At 37.9% G+C, this 21,265-nt stretch overlaps 1 protein-coding gene across 1 annotated transcript; it reads left to right on the forward strand.

The window, feature by feature from the left end:
• Positions 1–114: 114 nt before the first annotated feature.
• LOC306853918 (glucosidase 2 subunit beta-like) lies at positions 115–15,497 on the forward strand. Its single transcript, XM_079391618.1, has 18 exons — positions 115–176; positions 539–685; positions 793–909; positions 1,774–1,869; positions 1,957–2,014; positions 2,388–2,505; positions 2,818–2,947; positions 3,083–3,167; positions 3,272–3,350; positions 3,458–3,541; positions 7,331–7,489; positions 7,736–7,826; positions 10,554–10,623; positions 10,877–10,966; positions 11,043–11,117; positions 12,117–12,216; positions 12,297–12,470; positions 13,094–15,497. The coding sequence occupies exons 2-17, from the start codon at positions 592–594 to the stop codon at positions 12,441–12,443; spliced, it is 1,593 nt and encodes a 530-aa protein (XP_079247744.1). The 5' UTR covers positions 115–176; positions 539–591; the 3' UTR covers positions 12,444–12,470; positions 13,094–15,497.
• Positions 15,498–21,265: the final 5,768 nt, after the last annotated feature.

Raw genomic sequence — 21,265 nt, forward strand, 5'->3', positions numbered from 1 at the left:
TAAGCATATCATTGATTTTGTGCAAAAGGGGGGGGGGGGGGGGACGACCCAAATCCATCCTCTTGTGTATGACTGCATTGCCCACAATGCCGCATTGCTCCTCTTGAATCCACCAATCATACAAGAACACCGCTCATCTTGGTGACACAGCAACAGTGACACAGCGCTCCTCGGAAGTAAGTAACGACTTACTCTTTTACTATGGTTTCTTAGACTAAGCATACAAGCGCACATATTCACGTGTTGTTTATCGAAACATAGTGCTTGCTATCGTGATACTGTATAGTTTATCCCTTCAGTTGTGTGAGTATTTCAGTGTTGGGTTGGCCGTGTGTGCGGAAGCCATTTCAGATTGAATTAACGAGGATGATGCGAACAAGACAATTTACAGACGATTTATCTGCAACCATCATTTGCATGAAGAATAATGTAAATTCGTTTAGCGTTTTGCAGACCTTTGGTTTGAGATGTATATTTATGAAGGGGTTGGATATACTGTGTTGTTCAGCTGAACATTGTGCCTTCCTTTTGCTCCAAGGTCGCGCGCCTCTAGTGGGAGTTTGCGTTTGTCCCTGCTTTTCCTGTGGCATCATGACCTGCCTGCACCTGCTGTTGACTTTGGTGTTTGCTGTCAGCTTGGGGACACCTGTAGAGATTCAACGGCCACGGGGAGTGCCGCTGACAAGTAAAGTCATAGATCACTTATTAAATATTCTGTATTAAACCTGCACTGGTTTCTCTGCACATTCTGGTCTAACTGGTTGAACTCTTATTTTGTCTAAATAAATAAAGAGAAACCGTTTTATGAGGAGAACAAACCTTTCACCTGTCTCGATGGATCCCGGATTATTCCTTTTGACCGAGTGAATGATGACTACTGCGACTGCAAGGATGGTTCAGATGAGCCAGGTACTTCATTTTTATTTATTTTTTGTAATTTAAGGGTGGATTATTTTACCAGTCTTTAATTGAAAGCTTTTCACTTCAGATTTATATTCAAAATCATTTAGATGTTTTCCTGAAAAGTCTGCTTAACTAGTTTTTACATTTAAAGGGTTACTTTACCTATAAATAAAATTATAATTTACTCACCCTGATGTTATTTCAAACCATACAATTTCTTCCTCTTCAAAACACAAAAGAGAAACATATAAAAATTTTAAACCTGAGAGATTTCTATTCTTTCTTTGAAAATTAATGCTGCCAAAACTTTGAAGTTTCAAAAAGTTCATAAAAGCTTTGTAAAAGTAAACCATTGGTTTAGCTAATAAAAGTCCTCTAAAGAGACATGGTCACTTTATATGATGAGCAGATTTAATTTCGGCTTTTATTCACATATGAACATTGATCAACACGTATATAAAGCACGTCAAATATGGTAAACGGACGCTTTGACATGCTTGCGTGACACTCATGAACAAAACTGCGTTTAGAACAGAACAAAAAAGGGCTAAACATCTGTATACGTAAATATAAATATAAAAAATTTACATCCTTCATGGTTTGCTTTCTTGTATGAAACACAAAAGAAGATATCTAAAAGAATACAAAAGCTGCCCTTTTTCATTCAATCAGTGAAAGTGAATGAAGAGTATGACTTCAATGTGTTGAACAAAACCGCTTGGACTTTCAGTGAGACCTGAGGTTAAATACAACAGGTCTCAGAATTGTAATATTTTGTGTGAACTGTCTTAAGTCTATGATGATAGGTGTGAAGTGCTGATGCAGTATAGTTTGGCATCGTGCATGACAGTTGTTTATGTTGGTCCTCAGGCACCGCTGCTTGTCCAAATGGCAGTTTTCATTGCACCAATGCTGGTTACAGGCCCATGTTTATCCCATCTTCCCGTATTAATGATGGCATCTGTGGTAAGATGGCTCTGCATTTGGACATTTCTCCTCAGCTGTGTTCAATGAATGGAATGGTATTGCATTTTAAATCTTTCCTCTCCACAGACTGCTGCGATACTACTGATGAGTATAACAGCGGAGCCAAATGTGAAAATACCTGCAAGTGAGTTCTGATCCAAATGTAATTGCTTTCCAGGGAAAAGCACATTACACACGACACCATTGCATGCATGTGCACCAGACAGATGTCTTTGGTCATTGTGCTGCATCTCAATATTGTACTAAGATGTACTAAATTAAAATAAATATCAGTTTTAATCATCTTGACTGTTTAAATTAGCAATCAATGGATGTTAATATCCCAAAGAAAACACCTTCTAGCTGTTTAAATGTGAGATTTTGTTAAACTGTAGGAATGTTAAATAACATAAATACAATACACTTTTGTTTTTATGAGAACAAAGATCTGCGAGAAAATACTTAAGATGCAACGGCTATAGACGCATTGAAATATTTGAGATTTGTTTGGTTCTTAGGCAACTAGGACGTAAAGAGCGGGAGGTTTTGCAGAAGATGGCTGAGATCACCAAAGAGGGCTTTCTTCTGAAACAGCAGCTCATTGAGGAAGCCAAGAAAGGACGACAAGAAAAGCAGGTAAGATTTGCTTTGTATAAACCCACACATCAGTCCGAGATGTCAAAATGCTTTGGTTTTGTATTTTATTACCGATTATACAATTGTTTTTGTTTGTTCAGCTGCTAGTGTGGTAAAAATCTTAGCAAATGTCAGTTTTCAACCATGATGAAATGCTGCTGTCATATTTGCTTTGTTTTTTTTTTATTACTCTCAAATGCAACAGAAATCATCCAGTTCCCACATTGAATAATTGCTTGTATATGCTGCACTTTTAAAAAAACATATTTTGTCAGTGAGTTTTGGTAAATATAAAATGCTGTCTCTTCTTAGGGTAAAGTGACTGATATGCAGGAAAATAAGAAACAGCTCGAGGAGAAAGTTGAAGTGCTGAGGACAGTGAAAGAGACTGCAGAGCAGCCCGAGAAGGAAGCTAAAGAGCGCCACCTCAAGGTCTGGGAAGGTGAGTGCAGCTGCAAATTTATATCTCTTTAAGCCATATGAAAATTGACTAATAGGGTTTAGTTTGCAGGCTGGCTCATTTCATCAATGATTTGGCATTAATGTAGATCTAATCTGTTTTTTAACTTCATTCCAGAGCAAAAGGCAGCTATTCGCTTGGAGAAGGACAAAGCCAAAATGGCAGAAGCCTTTTTGGAGCTGGATGACAATGCAGATGGCTTGCAAGTGCCAATGATTATATATATATATATATATATATATATATATTATTTTTTTTCTCTCTCTCAGAATAAATATAAACTGGCGTGTTGTTTCTGTGTGTCAGTGTGTCTGTTTCTGAGCTTCAGTCTCATGCTGAATTGGATTCAGATGCTGATGGCACACTTACTGAAACTGAGGTCCAGGTATTTTTTGCATTTAATAATTTCTCAGTCAAAATGTGCCACCTATCTAAATGCACTGTGTGAATGAATTGCCACTAATTTAGATGTCTGCTTTGTGATTTATTCAGGGACTGATGGGAGGAGCTGAGCAGGTGGACACATCAACATTTGAGAGTATTTGGACCAACATTAAAGACAAATACCACTCAGAGGTTAGTAGAGAAGATGCAGACATGTCATGTTTATTTTTGTTAAAAAAAACTTAACTTTGTCCTATTAATTTTCTTTATGACAGTTAAGATGCAAAGTAGGGCTGGGCGATAAAACGATAACGATATGTATCGCGATAGACACGTGATCGATTTAAATTAAAAATGTGTTCGATAAAACGTTCAATATTTTTTATTCTTCGTCAGAAGAAAACAGAGGTTGCGAAGCAAGTTTGGTTGCATTAACAAAGGCACTCGCTCTCTGGTAACCTAGCAACGTAGGGAGTGACGTGCTAACAGCCAATCATGTAACAGTATCAGTTTGGTTGCGCCATATCGTTGTCTCGTGCTGGTCTGCTGGATTCCTCTTCATAAGCAGAAAATGAGTGCCGCAGCGAGCGAGGAAATTGTAAATAAAAGAGGAAAAGTCAGCTCGCCAGTATGGCAGTTTTTTGGATATTATAAGTCTGACCGTAGTCAGACCAATGTCGTCTGCAAATTATGCAAGACCGTCGTCCCCGCCAAGACTGTTAATACCATGAACTTGATGTACCACCTTAGCCGCCGCGCTCACCCTTTGGAGCACAGCCGTATTCAACCAACAACATCTGTAGCTGCAACACCGCGCAAGCAGCAGACCACCATGGAGAGGTACTCTGCATCAGTGCCTTATGACAAAGAATCTAAACGGTACAAAGATATAACGGAGGCAGTGGCATATCATATAGCCAAAGACATGCTTCCGCTTAGCACTGTCGAGAAGCCAGGTTATAAAAAGCTTATACACGTGCTTGACCCACGCTATGTTCTTCCTGGCCGAAAGTACTTTTCAAAGACTGCCATTCCTAAGCTGAATTAAATATTGAAAGCTAAGAAATATTGTCAGCTAAGTACTTTGCAACAACCTCTGACCTGTGGTCAAGCCGTACTTCTGAGCCATACATTAGCTTGACCATTCACTTCATCGACAATGAATGGGGTTTGAAAACCATATGCCTTGAGACTGCATACTTCCCCGAAGATCACACAGGAGAAGTGATAGAAGAAGGCTTGAAGGAGGCACTGTTGTCCTGGAGTCTGATTGAAGACAAAATGGTGTGCATCACCACAGACAGCGGGGCAAATGTAGTAAAGGCGACTTCACTGAACAACTGGACACGGCTGCAGTGTTTTGGCCATCATTTGCACTCTGCTATTGGTGAGTAGCTTTGTCATTTTAATGCTCGCCATCAATGTTGGTTCCTATGGTGATTTTATTAGCCAGTAATTGAGATTATATATTATGATCTATGGAAGCAGCTTTACACACTGACATGACTCTGTGTGTGTGTGTGTGTGTGTGTGTGTGTGTGTGTTTCTGTGTGTGATCTATTATCAGTTATTAACGCTGGCATTGTTTTTCTGCAGGTGCCGCAGGAAAAGATAAAAGAGTGGAGAGGGCTGTAGGTGTGTGCAAGAAAGTGGTATCTACCTTTTCTTACTCGTGGAAGAAAAAGAGTGCTCTCTCTAAAGCACAGGAACGTCTCCATCTTCCCACACACCAGCTGGTCACAGAGTCACCAACCAGGTGGGGCTCAAGACAAAAGATGGTGGCAAGGGTCCTAGAGCAACAAAAGGCCATCACTGAAGTTCTGTCTTCTGACAAAAACAACAGGCACCTGATCCCAACGTGGCAGGATATTGACGTCCTTGAGTCTATGCATGCGTCCTTAACTCCTCTCCTGGAGTTCACAGACTCCCTTTCTGGGGAGTCATATGTGACGGTCTCGTACGTGAAGCCTGTGCTCCACCTTTTCCGCTCCAGTTTGCTGAAAGTTAATGAGGGGGACACTCGGCTCACAAAAGAGCCGAAGACAAAAATAATGACCTATCTCGATGAGAAATATGCTGACCCTGACACAGATGATCTCCTTGACATGGCTACTTTCGTGGACCCTAGGTTTAAAGGCCAATACATCAGACCAGAGAAGGTAGGGGCCATTCAAATGAGAGCTGTGTCTGAGATCATGGATGAAGACCAGGGCCAATCACAAGCAGGGCCTTCTGAGGGAGCAGCAGACCAAGGTGCAGAAGGAGGAGCTGTCAGTGGACCACCTGTGCCACTGGGCGTGAAGAAGCAACGCAAGTCATTGGGGAGCTTTTTCAAAAAACAGTGCCAAGAAGATGATGCTTTGCCTCTCACTGAAAAACAAAAAGTGGAGAGTGAGCTGGAAAGGTACCTGATGTGCCCTGATGCAGACAGCGAGTCTAACCCTCTGGACTGGTGGAGGCTACATGAACACAACTTCCCCAGATTGTCTCAGCTGGCGAAAAAGTACTTGTGCATCCCAGCCACCAGCACCCCCTCAGAAAGAATTTTTAGTACTGGGGGTAATACTGTTACATGCACCAGGGCAGCTTTAGACCCAGAGAAGGTCAACCAGCTGGTGTTCCTAGCACAAAAAGTATGATTAGAGTAAGAATAACTTAGAGATACTTTTTCGTATTTCCGTTTTATATTTCAAACGATGTTACTGTACTGTATCAGGTTTGTTTTTTTATATTACAGATGTATCTCAGTCTACCTCAGTTTTATTTGTTTACAAAACACTGCACATATTTTAAAAACACTTTATTCACCAGAAGGTGAACAGCTAGTGAACTTCCTAGCACTAAACTTGCACTAAATTCTCAGGTTTCTCTGTTTATATTTAACACTTTGCACTATTTTATTACACTTTATTAAGCATTTCTTACATCTTTCATTTTGCACCTTAAATGTTAAGAGATAATTGTTAAGTGTTCATTGTGACTTTAGACTTATGTTTACATTTTAATGAGTTTTCCATGGTTGTTTACATTTCTGTCTTAATAACTGAGGGGATTATGATCAGAGGAAGGTTAAGTTTAAAATAAAAATGTTTAAATGTAATATTTTTCTGCTGGTCCTTATTTTAAATGGGTCATAAAAAATATCAATAATTATCGATATCGACCGATATGAAACACTGATATCGTGATACAGTTTTCAGCCATATCGCCCAGCCCTAAATCAAAGTGATGATGATTAGATCAACTGTAACAAAAATTTACATGAAAAATGAAAACATTTAGTATGACAAGTAGCCAGTTATCAAAATTCTGTAATTGATATGTTTATTATAGAAAGTATTTTTTAAAATAATATTAATATTAACTTGACTAACCATACATAACATCATTTATACATGTATCCCTGCTTTTGCATGATTTTCCCTATTAAAAAATGTAATAATCTTATTCTGTTTCCTCATTTTTTTAGATAAATTATTAAATAGCTCAACAACCCTGTTACCAATGTTAGTTATTTACGCTGCCTTTTAAAACTTTGGGATCATTTCGATTTTATTTATTAATTTTTTTTTTCAAAAGTCTCTTATGCTCACCAAGGCTGCATTTATTTGATCAATAATACATAAAGTGGAATATTATTGCAATTAAAATGTACTGTTTTCTATATCATTGTGTTCAAATTTAGTTCATACCTGTGATGGCAAAGCTGAATTTGAATTTATTATCATTTATTTGAAATAGAAATCTTTTGTAACAATGTAAGAGTAGTGTAGTTAGTTATATTAGTTATTTTGTACTTTGAATTGTCTTTTAATTTGACAACTTGTCTTGAATTGTTGTGTAGTTGAGTATTGATGCTTGACAATAATAAAAGCACCCAAATTTCAGTGTAAAAAACAAATCAGTTTTTTATAATTCCACCATCCTTGAACACAATAGCTCATTAACATGCATTTTGACTGTTCCTCCGTTCTCTCTCAGTCCCAGCCTGAGGAACCTACCCCAGTGGAAACGCCTCAAGATGAAGTGAAGGAACCAGTTGTAGACCATGACTCCGAGCCGTACCCAGAAGATGACGTCTCTGAGGAAGAGGACGAGGATGACGATGATGAGGATGATTATCATGAAGACGATGATAAGGTGAGAGTGTGTATCACACAGAAAACCTGAGCAAGCGTTAACTTCCGTGATGTTTAGATCCGCAGTGACATTTTGATTCTTCTATTAACACTTCTCCGCTTGACATTTAAAGTCCTTAACCTTTAACTCATGTCCTAAGGCGCAATGGCAAAGGTCTTACAACATAGTTTTCTATAACTCATGCTCACCGTACTGTGCAGGTGTAAAAATTATGTCCTTATATAGACGCCGTTGTGTGTTGTGCAGGTGCCGCCCACCGTTAAGACCCCAGAGAAGAGTCATGAAGATGAGGAAGCCATGCCACCCTATGACCCAGAGACCCAGGTCCTCATCGATGGTTGGTTCTGCTGCCAGTCCTATTCATCAATACTAGGGTGACCAGACATCCTGTTTTTCCTGGGACAGTCCCGTATTTCAGCTCTTTTTAGTGTCCCGACATATTTTGAAAAAAGCATGTTTTATCCCGTATTTAAAAATTTCTTTACGACTTGGTGATCAGAGCGAATAGTAGAAGTGTTCTGTCAGGCAAGAACAGACTAATCAAAGTTAACTAACTTGTTGTAGAACAAAATTACCATCTGATCACAATTCGTTATCAATTAATTTGCAGTAAGTGAAGGTGGGATAGATAAGCGGATTCACCTGAATGACAGAAACTCTCTCTCGGCCGCACACCTGCGTGATCCCAGTTCTGTGATCAGTTCTCCTTGCGCCTTAATGGTCAAATACACACACACACACACGGCTGTCAAAATCTCCAGCGTGTGGAGTGTCTCACAAAAATACAATCGTTTATGGCTTAAGTGAACGTAAACAGGTGGGTGAAAACCGGATATGTGTCAGTATATTACATTCATTTGCTCTTAAAGGGTTACTCCACCCCAAAATTTAGTCATTAATCACTTACCCCCATGTCGTTCAAAACCGGGAGGCTTGTGACTGTCCCATTGACTGCCAAGTAATTAACACTGTCAAGGCCCAGAAAAGTACGAAAGACATCGCCTTAAACGATGTTACATCAAAATTACGTCACTGTAATATTATAAAGCTATGAGAATACTTTTTGTATGCAAAGAAAACAAAACAATTTCAACTTTATTCAATTCGTCGTCTCCTCATCCACATCATCGTAGCACCATTTTGGAGAATATCCTAGAGCCCTGCACGGGCCTCAAATTTAGGCCCTGGCCCGAGATGCTCAGGCCCTAGCCCAGTCCGTGTCCGACAGCTTATCAGAATTATCGGCCCGAGTCCGACCTGAGCCCGTCTTTTTTTCCCCTTCTCCCAAAACGGCTCACGTTTCAGCTATTAAAATAGTTCAGTTTTGTATGTAATGGCAAAGTGATTATATTTCGTTTGCTTTTGTTTTGTTTTTTATAGGTAATTTAGAAAACCGTTTGGAGCGCTTTTTTTTTTTTTTTTTTTTTTTTTTATTGTTCGTTAAACAAGTTTTTTTCTTTCTTAAAGTAACGACCAAGCGGCCAGCGGCAGACCGGCAGGCTGATCATAGCATGTTTGATCAATTTAGCCTTCTCGGATCATCACGACTTGCCTAAAATAACATAGATATACTAAAACAGTTCAAGCCTATAACAATGTTTAAATGTTAAACCTAGATAAATGTGTGCTGTATTTGTGCGGAGAGTGGAAGCTGAAGCACAGGATATGGAGGCATCAGCGTAATCAATTGCATTTTTTTTCAATGGAAACAACTTAAAATAGGCCTAGGCTACACCGTAATTTTTGCTCATAAAGGTAAAAGTAATATATCATTTTTTATATATATATATATATATAGGGTCTACTTTTAATTTGTGTGCACTCACAATATCAACAAAACGTTATTTTATAAAAAAGAAAAGAAAACTGCACTTTTTGTGCCGTCTCGTCTTGAGCAGGAGCGCTTGAATTCACAAAAATGAACCGAAAATCAAATCGAAAACAAAAACTTTCATTATAATCCGTGAAGGCGCACTTCTCTCTAAAGGCGCGTCTAATGAGGAGACGGCGAGTCAGGGTCTTCATCTTTGCGATACTGACACAGAAAACACTAGTTTATTAGTAAATAATTCAAATACCTCCTTACTATTTCCCCCGGACACATTCATGGTAATTACTTTTGCCGGGGCTTTACGACAAGCTTGCGTGTATTTGAACGCAGAACTCTTGAGCTGCGCTGACGGCACGCTCGCTGCTGTGGGACACTAAACACCGTCGAGCCGCTCTTGACAGTCGCGGTAGCACGGATTAAATTTTTTTCATCACTAATTGATGGATGTCTAAAATATAAAAATAAGGAGAAGCCTAAAACAGGCCCGAGGCCCGGCCCGCGTCTGAACTATGACGTGAAAATTGTCCCGAAGCCCGGCCCTAGGGACGTAAAAAAGTCCGAAATGCAGGGCTCTAGAATATCCATTATACATTATCCGAGTATACGTTTTGATTTGAACGAAAACAGCATATCCGTGTGGTGGGGCTGACATAGAACAGCGTACACAGTTTGCGTCCAGCGGATATTCTCCAAAATGGTGCTACGCGGAGGAGATGAATTTTTGAATAAAGTCATTATTTTAGTTTTCTTTGCATACAAAAAGTATTCTCGTAGCTTTGTATTATTACGGTGATGTAATTTTGATGTAAAATCGTTTTTGGCAGTCAATGGGACAGTCACAAGCCTCTCGCTTTTAATCCAAAATATCTTAAATTGTGTTCCCAAGACGATCAAAGCTTTAACAGGTTTGGAACGACATGGGGGTAAGTGATTTTGGGGTTGAGTAACCCTTTAAAGGGACAGCAGCCTAATTAAATACCTGTCTGTCTCATTAATGTTAATCAAACAACAAAAGATGTTAAATAAATGTACACGTTAAACCTACGGTTACTGTATTAGAAAAATTTGTATATAATTATATATATAAAATGTAATTTAGATATCATGAAATAAAATTTCTCATATCGTGGTGATATATCACATCATAACCCCCCCCCACGCCCTTCCATATTGAGCCTCACCCTAATCAGTACGTTACAGAGAAATGCTAACCAACTGTTCTCTGGTTCACAGCTGCTCAGAAGGCCAGAGATGACTTTGAGGAGGCCGAGAAAGGTCTTCGGGAGATGGACGATCAAATCAGGTTTGTTCAATGCTGCTATCTATCTTCCACTAAATGGTCAAAAGAAGTTGAGTTTGAAATCCTGTGGGAGTGCAGCAAACTGGTTTTTCATATGCACTTGAAATTCTCATTGGTCAGTGTATGCTTACATCAGAGTTCGACTTATGGTTGCATCACTTGCGTCCTTGAATGCATTTGCAGTGTTCTCTGACGCTGGTGCTCAGGGACACTGCTGCTGAGCACTGTGTTGAGTTTTCCTTTGATTGTGTTGCAGAAATATTGAAAAAGAGCTGTCTTTTGATTTTGGCCCTGATGCTGAGTTCACCTACCTGTACAGCCAGTGCTACGAACTTACCACTAGCGAGTAAGTGAAACCAGAGTTCTTTGTTTTGGAATGATATTTTTGTGCTGTGATTTATTTCTGTTCTGTTTGCCTTTAGGTACATCTACAGACTCTGTCCTTTCAACCGGGTTTCACAGAAACCCAAGTATGGGGGCTCAGAGACCAACCTTGGGTAAGAGGCATTGTGTAAAAAACAAAAAACAAAATCCATCTTAAACCAGACTAAGGTGGTTTTGTTTTAGAGGTTTTTGGCCACTTTTCGGTTAAAGTATGAAATAAATTAATACTTTTATTCTGCAAGGATGCATTAAGTTGATCAGAAGCAACAGTAAAGGCTTTTATAGTTTTTATAAAGATTTTAGTGCTGTTTTTTTATTTTGTTTTTGTTTTATATCTTTGTTAATCAAAGAAAAAAAGTCATGATTTCCACAAACTATTCCAAAAATGTTTTTTTAACATTCATAATCAAAAATGTTTCTTGGAGCAAATCGGCATAGAATAATTTCTGAAGAATCATATGACACTGAAGACTGGAGTAATGCTACTGGGAAAAATAAGCTTTTTTTTTAATAAGGTTTTTATTTTGATCAAATAAATGCAAATCATTTTTTTTATTTACTGATATTGATTGATATTATTTAACTGTTCCTACCTTTTTGTTTTTTGCTGCTATTTAACACTCAAGTTAATTTTTTAAATCTAATATTTTAATTCTACTTCAAAATGAATATTCTCTTGTCATTCTTTACATTATAATTTTGTAATGCCTTAGTCTAATTTCACTTCTAGAATTTTTAGATTTAAGTTTTTTTTCTTTAGTGTTTTATTTTTTGATTTGATTGCCAAGTTTGGGATCTCTGTAATTTACGGTCTCTGACTCAGAGATGCATTAATATCAGAAAATAGAAGGAAAAGATAAAAATCTTTATGTAAGACAGTATAGAGCTTTTAATATTGACTATGTAGTGGTATGAGTCATATACATTTTTTTTATGTTGGATCCACAGCAATCAACTAAACACATGATTTGTGTTGAGACCAGCAAATCAACTTAGACCGGTTTAAGCTTTCTTTTTTTTTCTTCAATATCACATCACTTTGTCATCACATTTGCAATATCTTGGCGTGAGTGTTTTTGACAGTATTTAATGAGAGATGCTCATGTTCCCAGGACATGGGGAAGTTGGTCAGGGCCTGAAAATAATAAGTACTTGATGATGAAATACGAGCAGGGCACTGGGTGCTGGCAAGGTCCAAACAGATCAACTACAGTAAGTACCGGCTCTTTCATTACTTCCACTGTGCAATTCAAGCTGTGAGTTTTTCTGCTAAGTGTATCTTTGTGTGGTAGGTGAAACTGACTTGTGGGAAGGAGACTGTGGTGACCTCGACATCGGAGCCGAGTCGCTGTGAATACCTAATAGAATTCACCACTCCTGCAGTGTGCCAAGAGACAGCCAACATTGACCTCTCGGCACATGGCCACGAGGAGCTCTAGACTCCACGCTCTGCTTGTTGATGCATGGTGTGCCACAAAATACACGCAAACTCTATTTTTAATGTTTAAATGGAAAAAACACGGCTTAATTTTTCAATTATCATAGGTTCTAAATTGGTTTGATGCATTTTTCACACTTTGAATGTAATGAGGTCTTAGTTTTGCTATAGTGATGACAGTTTACTGTGTTTTGTTAATAGATTCAGTTAGCCTTTGGAAACAACAGCGGTTTAATGCTGAAAACAGTTCTGTCTATAATATTGCTTTGTTCCACCAATGAACGCTCCAGTGATCAACAACATTTGCATTCTGTTTAATATCAAATTTGGAAAACGTTTAGTTGTCTGGAACAAGTGTGCATATCTCAAGTATTATATACAAAAGATCTTGTTTTGACTGGAGTTGTTCTTAAAAGTCTGTGAATTTATTCAAATTGTGATAAACCTACCTTGCAAATTTCCTGAAATCAGCTTTTCCATCTATACTGATGCACACAGTGCATTATCATCAATTTATGACCCCAAAGTGCAATTATTATTATTGTGTATTATGTACTTCAGAATACATTAAATGTTTGCGTGTGGTCACAAATCAATATTAACTTCTTTTTTCTTTTTCCCCTCTCTCTCCCTCTCTCTCCTGGTCTGTAGGTCGTTGCTCTGTGGGAACATGAACTTCAATTCCAGTTCAGGCTGTTTATGAACCTCTTCCATTAGCTTTGAATCAGTTAAATGAGGCTGGAAGTTGGGAGAGCATGAAGTTTGGTAAACTGTAATGTTTTGTTGTTTTTACTGAGGGTAAAATCTGATCTTTTCACATTCCATGGATAATTTTGAAATAAATTCAACAACAAAAAATATTGTTCTTACTTGATACTTGTTCAAAAAAGACCTTAGTTGTGTCTTAAATCCTTTGCGCCATGTACTCTATTGTCTACACATAAGAGTCTGATAGCCCTTTCCCTTTGGCTACATAAAACTGTGACAGTTAAGTACTGTTTAAATAAATTGAACTTCATATTTCAAAAGTAGTTGTGTCTTGTTGAAAAAAAGACCTTTGTTGTCCCAAATGATGCACTATTCAGTATCAGTGCTGGGTAGTGACTGATTACAAGTAATCTGGATTACATAAATTCCAAAAATGAAAGGGGTGGTTGACTTTTTTTCTTTTTTTTTCTAGGCTTGATTGTGTTTATGGGGTGCAGTCAAACATTCATGATTAGTTTTTTTTAAAAACGCATTATTTTTCACATAATTTACCTTTATTCCACACCTCTCCGTCCCTTTTCTGATAAACACCCCGATTATGTCCTGGTTTTATGAAGCCCCTCCTTCAGAAATACGTGATGGGCTCTGATTGGTTAGCTGGTCCAGTGTGTTGTGATTGGCTAATCCGCCTCTACTGCGCGTCTGAACGTCCCGCCTCTCAGCTCAGCTGCATGTGCTCCGGTTGTATTGTAAACAATGGCGTCATCTATATTGCTTATCAATAGAGTGGGGGAACTATGACGTCACTTTGTAGGCGGATCGGCTGTTAGCATGAAACTGGTTCCCTCGACAAAAAGCCAATAAGATTTTTCCATAGGCTTTTGGATTATCGCAAAAAATAAGATGTGTGTGTTCAATCATAGTTCATGAAACTTTTTGTCCGTCAAGATAATCTTCACAAAATAATATAACTTTGATTAATTTTGAAGCCTAAATAAAAGCACCAGAACTAAAAAGCTAAACTTTGGCTATAACCGAACTACACCACCATGGTCGCTCGCCTTCAATGTCACCACCACCGCGCTCCCGACAACTTTCTCAAACTTAATTGTAACATGTTCAGTGAAAAGGATTTACTCTGTATATGAATTTTAATCCACGCTACATGAACCGTTTCATATAAATATGAATAGCCAAACTGAAATGAAACATTAGTAATAAATATTATAGTGAATAAATGAAATAATCTTAACTAAAGGACATTTGAAAGCATGTATTTCTGTACATCTCGAAATAAGGTGCATTAACAGTCAATAAATCCTTGATTAATATGAATTAAAAGCGAATCGCCACATATTTAATCTTCTAAATAACAGCAGAGTGAGTGAGTTTTTGGATATGGTAACATTAAACTTAATTTAGTGAAAAAAGTACCATATTTCAGCTCATTTTCTTAGGGTGGGTACACAAAATGTTATTGTATCCTTGCTTCTAGGAAATCCTCAATCTCGATGCTTTCTAACAGCTTCATGTGGCCGTAAACATTTAATTTTAACAAGGCTTTAAGCGCTATGCATCATTAAAGTTTCACTTTCAACACGTAAAGCCGGCAAATGTGGTGTTTACATGTAATAATCGTAATATGAGGTTACTTTATGGTACAAACCCAGAGTCTCTGTGTCAGTGAGCGTTAAAACGAGCATCTTCCGAAGGCTTGTCGCATTTCGGGGCAAAGCAAAAAAAAAACATTGTCGAACAGCAATATAAAATGTGGGAAACTATTCATTTGTTATTCTAAAATTAATTGTATTACAAATACTACAACTGGGAAATACTATAAATTGATCAACTGTTCTTCGTGATGACGTTGAATGTCTCCGACAGCGGCTGTAGTCCCGTTTAGCAACTTGTTAGCAACCGTCTTTTTTAAGAAACGTAACCGCTTAAAAAATCATGAGTGGGGTGTAACTGGTGTGTTTTATGTGTCGTAGAATAAAGCGTGACAGTATCTTGAGCTTGTGTGAACCTTATTTAAGGGATTTAACCAAAATCCCATTAAAAAAAAAACCCATTGACTCTGGGGCGATGGAATTGGAAGTGTTAAAATGCTAACTCGCTGCCAGGTTTTTGCCTACAAAGTGGCATCATAGTTCCACCACTCTATTTGAGCCCGAATGAGACGCAAAGGGTGTTAGTGAAGAGGATCGCGCTTTTAATGGTATGTTTGTTGTTGGATCATACTTTTAGATATGCTGTTATGTGTAAGTGCTATTGCTTTTGTTAGCTTTTAATACGTTTTTATCCTAATTAAAGCTTTAATACAGCACGGCAACCGCTCGTGTTACTCAACCATGTGTAACGCTTCTCATTGCTATGTGAAAATAAGTGTATAATTGGAACAGTTTGTTGAAGCTGATCTGAATATGAGAGATGCAGAGCAGGGAGACGCGAGTAACGGTATTAAGAACCGCTGCTTTGGACCATTGATTTTGAAACTTGTGAATCCATTAGAATCGTTAGAAGACAGAATCGGGATTCATATATGAATAGATTTCTAGTGCACCCCTAGTTTTCTCTTCCTCTTTTCTAAAGCAGCGCAGCATGGCCTTGCCCCTTTGCTGCATGTTCCTGGGGGCGGGGTTTATCTGGGTTTGTGACGTAACGGACCCGGAAAGTAACTCGTTGTAGTCCGTTACCAGTCATTTTTGTAGGCATTAAATTGCCAGAATTTTAAAAGACGATATCTCTGTTTGCATTGAACTTTGAGCATCGGAACTTTGCAGATATTGTTTATGCTCAAACAGCAACATTACACACTAACGTTAAAAAAGTGAAATCGCAATCAGCCACCCCTTTAAGTACTTATTACATTATTACATATTATTCACACAGTAGCAATACATCATTCATAATTTATTGATTCTTCATAATTCATATTCATAATTATTTTCATCTTTTAGGATTTTCATTTTTAAAATAGCCGACCGCTTATACGCTTATATACAAATTTTCCAGTTCCTTTTCAGTCGGTTACACTCGACGTCACTTTGATCCCCAATTCGTCGGTCATCGACGTGACGTCTCCGTTCCCTCCTTCAGGGAACAAGGGTTACATAGGTTATCGAGACGTTTTGTAGACATTCACACAAAGACCAGTCACTAGTCAGGTGGATATAATTACACAGAACATTGAGAGGCTGCACAGTATTTGAGCACTAGATGTACAAAAATCATACCAATTTTAAGAAGTGTTTTCTCAACATTTCCATGTTGCATCAACCACTGATGCACACATTAGTGTTTGTTTTGAATTATCACTCAGTTGGTTAGTTAACTAAATAGTCAAGTCACCTTTATTTATAAAGCGCTTTTAACAATACAGATTGTGTCAAAGCACTTAACAGTATCAAATTGGAGGATAGAGTGTCAGTAATGTATAATGATAAGATTAAACACATTTCATTATTGAATTCAGTGATGTCATTGTCTAGCTCAGTTTAGTTTAAGTAGTAAATCTGTGAAATCAAATTGACGATAATCGCTAAAAAATCAAGTGTCCCCAACTGAGCAAGCCAGAGGCGACAGCGGCAAGGAACCAAAACTCCCTCTGTGACAGAATGGAGAAAAAAACCTTGGGAGAAACCAGGCTCAGTTGAGGGGCCAGTTCTCCGGCCAGACGAAACCCGGAGTTCAATTCCAACCCCCAGCCATGTCAGATTGTGCAAGCGGCTTATCTGATTCCCGTGGTCTTGTCCCGATGTGGCATTTTAAATTATAATTTAATGTATTTGTTATATTTGTGTTTTATTCGTTTTTTTAAGTTTTTCGTTTATATGATTTATTCATTTGCTATAATTGTAATGTATAGTTTAATGCATTTATTGCTTCTCGGCCTATTTTTATAATATATTTGTTTATCATTTTAATTTATAGTTGAATTTAATATATTTCTGTTGCATATATATATATATACACACACAATATTGCCAAAAGTATTGGGTCACCCCCTTCTAATGAACATGTTTGACTACTTTAGTAATTTCTATGAGTACAAATCTTAATGTTTAAGCATATAATGATATTCTAGGGAATTGTGTGCTTCTAATTTTATAGCAACAGTTTGGACAGGACCCTTTTCTATTCTAACATGACAGTGCCTCTGTGTATAAGTCACGGTTCAAAAAGACATGATTGATTCAGTCAGTGTGGAAGATCTTGACTGGTCTGCAGAAAGCCAAGTCCTGATCCCAGCTGAACTCCTCTGGTGTGACTTTAAATGCAGACCTTGAGCCAAAAACTCATCACCAAACTCATAATTTTTAGTTATTTTGTTATTATTAGTAATTACACATCTTTGGTGTAGGGAGTGGGAGTTAATGTTTTACACACTAGACTGTTTTTTTTTTTTACTTCACTGACTATGATCAAATTGGATGAAGAATTTCATTTTGTCCTGAATGAATGCAGCAGCATGTGATGTACGTCTACAAAACCCCTCAATTCCCCTCGAAAGAAAAAAAAAAAGGCAGGCACAAAGAAAACTCTGAGATTCATATCTTTTATTTTTTCTGGCATGTAAAGTACAAATAATTAAACAATTCCATGAAAAAGTCCTCAAGCGTCTTCAGCTGAAATCCCAGTAATAAATATCCTAAACTAAACTGAAAGGTTTATTTTTTTTCCCCTTTGTTATGTGTTTGTCTTTGTTTGTTCATGTTTGGAAGTATGAGATTTTTCTTTGTGACACAGACACTGAGATCTGAGTTCTGCTTTTGATCTTTTTTTATTATCATTGTTCGCTTGTTTTATTCTGTTATTGTTCTGTTATTCCTGGAAAATGGTTTCAGAAGAACGTTGCTAAGTAACTCTGTGTCCCTCCTAAATTAACTGACACAAAATACAACTGGTTGAGAAACAGTGACCACTGACCCCTTTATGTAGCTCAGTGCCTCGCCTGGCTCGTCTCCCCCGCTGCGCTTTCTTCGCCCACGTCTGCTAATCGCTGCGCTCTAGCCCTCCCACTGACTCTTTTATTTTCTAGACCGCTCTCTCGGTCCATTTGGTGGCTGTATGGCAGCGGGTGAGAGGTTTTTGACGAGGGACACCGAGCCTGACTGTAGACCGGACCGCACCTCGACCCCCCCCCAAACCCCCTCCCCCCTGCCCCAGGCCTCGCCCCGGGCCCTGACTCCCTATGGGGTTCTGAACGTGGCTGGAAAAACAAGACTGTGATTAGATTAAATAATCAAAAGGTTTTCATTTAACAAGACAAACAAAACACAGGCATTAAAGGCATAACATCTAGCACACAGCATGTATGTTTATACACTTCAGTTAGTTTAATATAGCAGTGCATTCTTTGCCTATGGAGAACTTTCCCAAATTGTAATTCTAAAGCAGTTTTTTTTTCTGTTTTGTTTTCTTTTTTTGTTTGTTTTTTTTTTTTTTTTTAATCTATTTGTTCCCTTTAAAGAAAAACAAAAAGGTGTAACCACATTTTGGCAAAATGAAAAGTATTTAAACTTGCAAATATAATGAAATAAACCATAAATATACACAAAACATACTTTCATACGAGGCAATAATAATAATAATCATAATAATGATAATAAATAGTTTTTAAGTTAACAATAAGTTAAAACTACAAGCTTAAAGTCGGCCAAATAATACAAGTTCATTGGCGCTATATTGATTTTTTTTTTTTCCGTTTAAATTATGTTGCAACAAAAGCTACCACAGACTTTTACAAACACAATTAAACACATTTTGATTGAAAAGAAATAATTCTAACTAATTCTAAAACCTGCATACACTGTAAGAACAGCAACTAATTATAAATAATGGAAACAAATATAAGAAACTGTACCCAATGAAAGGAACCTAAACAAAATATTCGACCCACGTGTGTCCTCTATGGCAACATCAACAACACAAATACACTAAGTTAACGTGTGATTCTGATATGTAAAGTAAATCAATAAATTACAGGAAAAATGATACTCTGAAATCAACATGGGCTAAAACCGATGATATTTTAGACAGTATTCCATTCACGGTCTTTTAGATTTGCTCTTTTCGGTACCATAGACGGCTGCTTGTTTTAGCTTGCCTGGTCAGAGCACTAATAAGGGGGTGGAGGAAGGGATAATGGACATTTTTAGAGACCAGAGCTCTTGGTGCTTGTTTGATTCTTCTAATGAATCTGTTAGTTAACACTTTTTTTCATTTTGTTGTTGTTGTTCGTTACATTTGATCCTTTCACTATTCTGCAAACCATTTCAGTGTGATGTTTAATTTCTTTTTTAAAAAATATATATATCTTTTGTTCTCAGTCAATATAAAAATGAAGCACATTGCACTTACTGTTCCATAGGAAAGTTTTTTTTTTTGTCTTTTTTTAAATGATTATTATTGTAGTTGCTCAAGCGGTGCAGTATGTTTGTTTCCTGCCATTGTCCTTGGCTCTCTGAGGGGATGGGGAGCGGTGTAGCTAAAGGGTTCGTTGGGACACTCGGTCACAGGGACGATGCTAAAACCTCCCTATGGTCACCAGGTGCACTACAGGGTTGCCCTGGTCACTGTGTCTACCCCATCGCTCATTTTAGAGGGCGGACCAATCTTTTGGTTTAGGGTTTAGGGTTTTTGTCCCCTCTAGAGCACACCACCGATGAGATCCACGATGAGTTGCGTTAGCGAAAGAAAAATGTGTTGCGATGTTAATGTGGCGCAAGCTGAGAGGGGTTAGTTCAAGGTGTATCACAGTTTTGATAAAATGGGAATGTTGTGGAGGGCCTAGAGACACTTTGATATGTGTTGTGTATGTGTATGTGTGTAAGTGTACATGTGTGTGCGGTCACACTCTTGCTAAATGTTTCGGACTGACTTTTTTCCATTTATCAGTGACAAAGCTAAGATCCCTTGGTTGGTTAGTGCTTGTGCAAAGGAGCAAAATTAGGTATTGACGATATGATGGTGAAATACAGAAGATATGTGGAGCGGAAATTAAACAAAAAGGAACAAATCTAGACAGCACAATGATAGACATTTGCTTGTTGTTTTGACATACTGGCGAATATAATTCACTATGGTTTATTGTGTGAGAATTGATTACATTGATAAGTGCAGCTACATTACATTAAGTCAATTTTCAACTTTTTTGGTGCACTGAACATGCTGAAGCGGTAAGGTGGTGATTCTTTTTTGTTTTTGCCGATACAAGATGAGATACTCTGGGTGTTCTATGTGACGTCGTTTCGAGCTTCACTGCACCGCCGTTGAAGCAACGCTTGATTTTTTTCAACACTTTAGAGAAACCGTTATGTCATTTTTCCTGCGTAATGCATACATGTACCTGTCTGCTGATTCTTTTTTAAAATGTTTCGTATATTTCTCTTTTTTTTTGGATTTTTGAAAATGAAATGGTTTCACTGCATGTAAGTCTTAGTCCCCAACCCTCCGATCCCCTCCCTTACACCGCAGACTGGCCCTCTCTCCCCAAAGTTGAAAACTCTGAAAATAAAAGCCATGCGGTGTGTCCAAAGATTTCCACAATTTAAGAATCTGTAAAAATGTTGCACAAGGACTTGTGTTTTTTTTCTTCGTAGATATAAAAATATATTAATCTCTAATGTAATCCTTTCAAAGAGATCATTGTCCTCTTTGGCTAACACAGCGTTATTTAGAAAAACAAAATGTCACTTGATTTGAACACACATTTACATCTTTCAGTTCTTTTCTTCATATAATGTGAAGTTTTGCGATTTTACAGCAATGTCTCTCCCCATGGAACAATTTCGTTTGTTTTATCGCAGGGCTGTGGACAGCTTGGGCATTGTCTTTAATGTATCTAGGGAATTTTTTGTTTACGAGATGAGTATTTAAAAACGAAATTTTAAAAATCATTTTTTGTGTAGGTTGCGGGGCTGCGACTTGCTTTAAAGGGCCTTGAGGACACAAGATTTGATTTGATTTGATATGTAGCTGTGTAGATATGCAGGGACTGCTAAAACCGGTTCGGGAAAGCGAATTATAATGCGATTCTGTTTAGTGAATGGAGCTAAATGTATCTGAGAAGTTATGAAGACCAAGGACGACCAATCCCATTGGCTCCTGACC

The sequence above is a fragment of the Barbus barbus genome (genome assembly GCF_936440315.1).
Source record: "Barbus barbus genome assembly, chromosome: 3".
Classification (NCBI taxonomy): domain Eukaryota; kingdom Metazoa; phylum Chordata; class Actinopteri; order Cypriniformes; family Cyprinidae; genus Barbus; species Barbus barbus.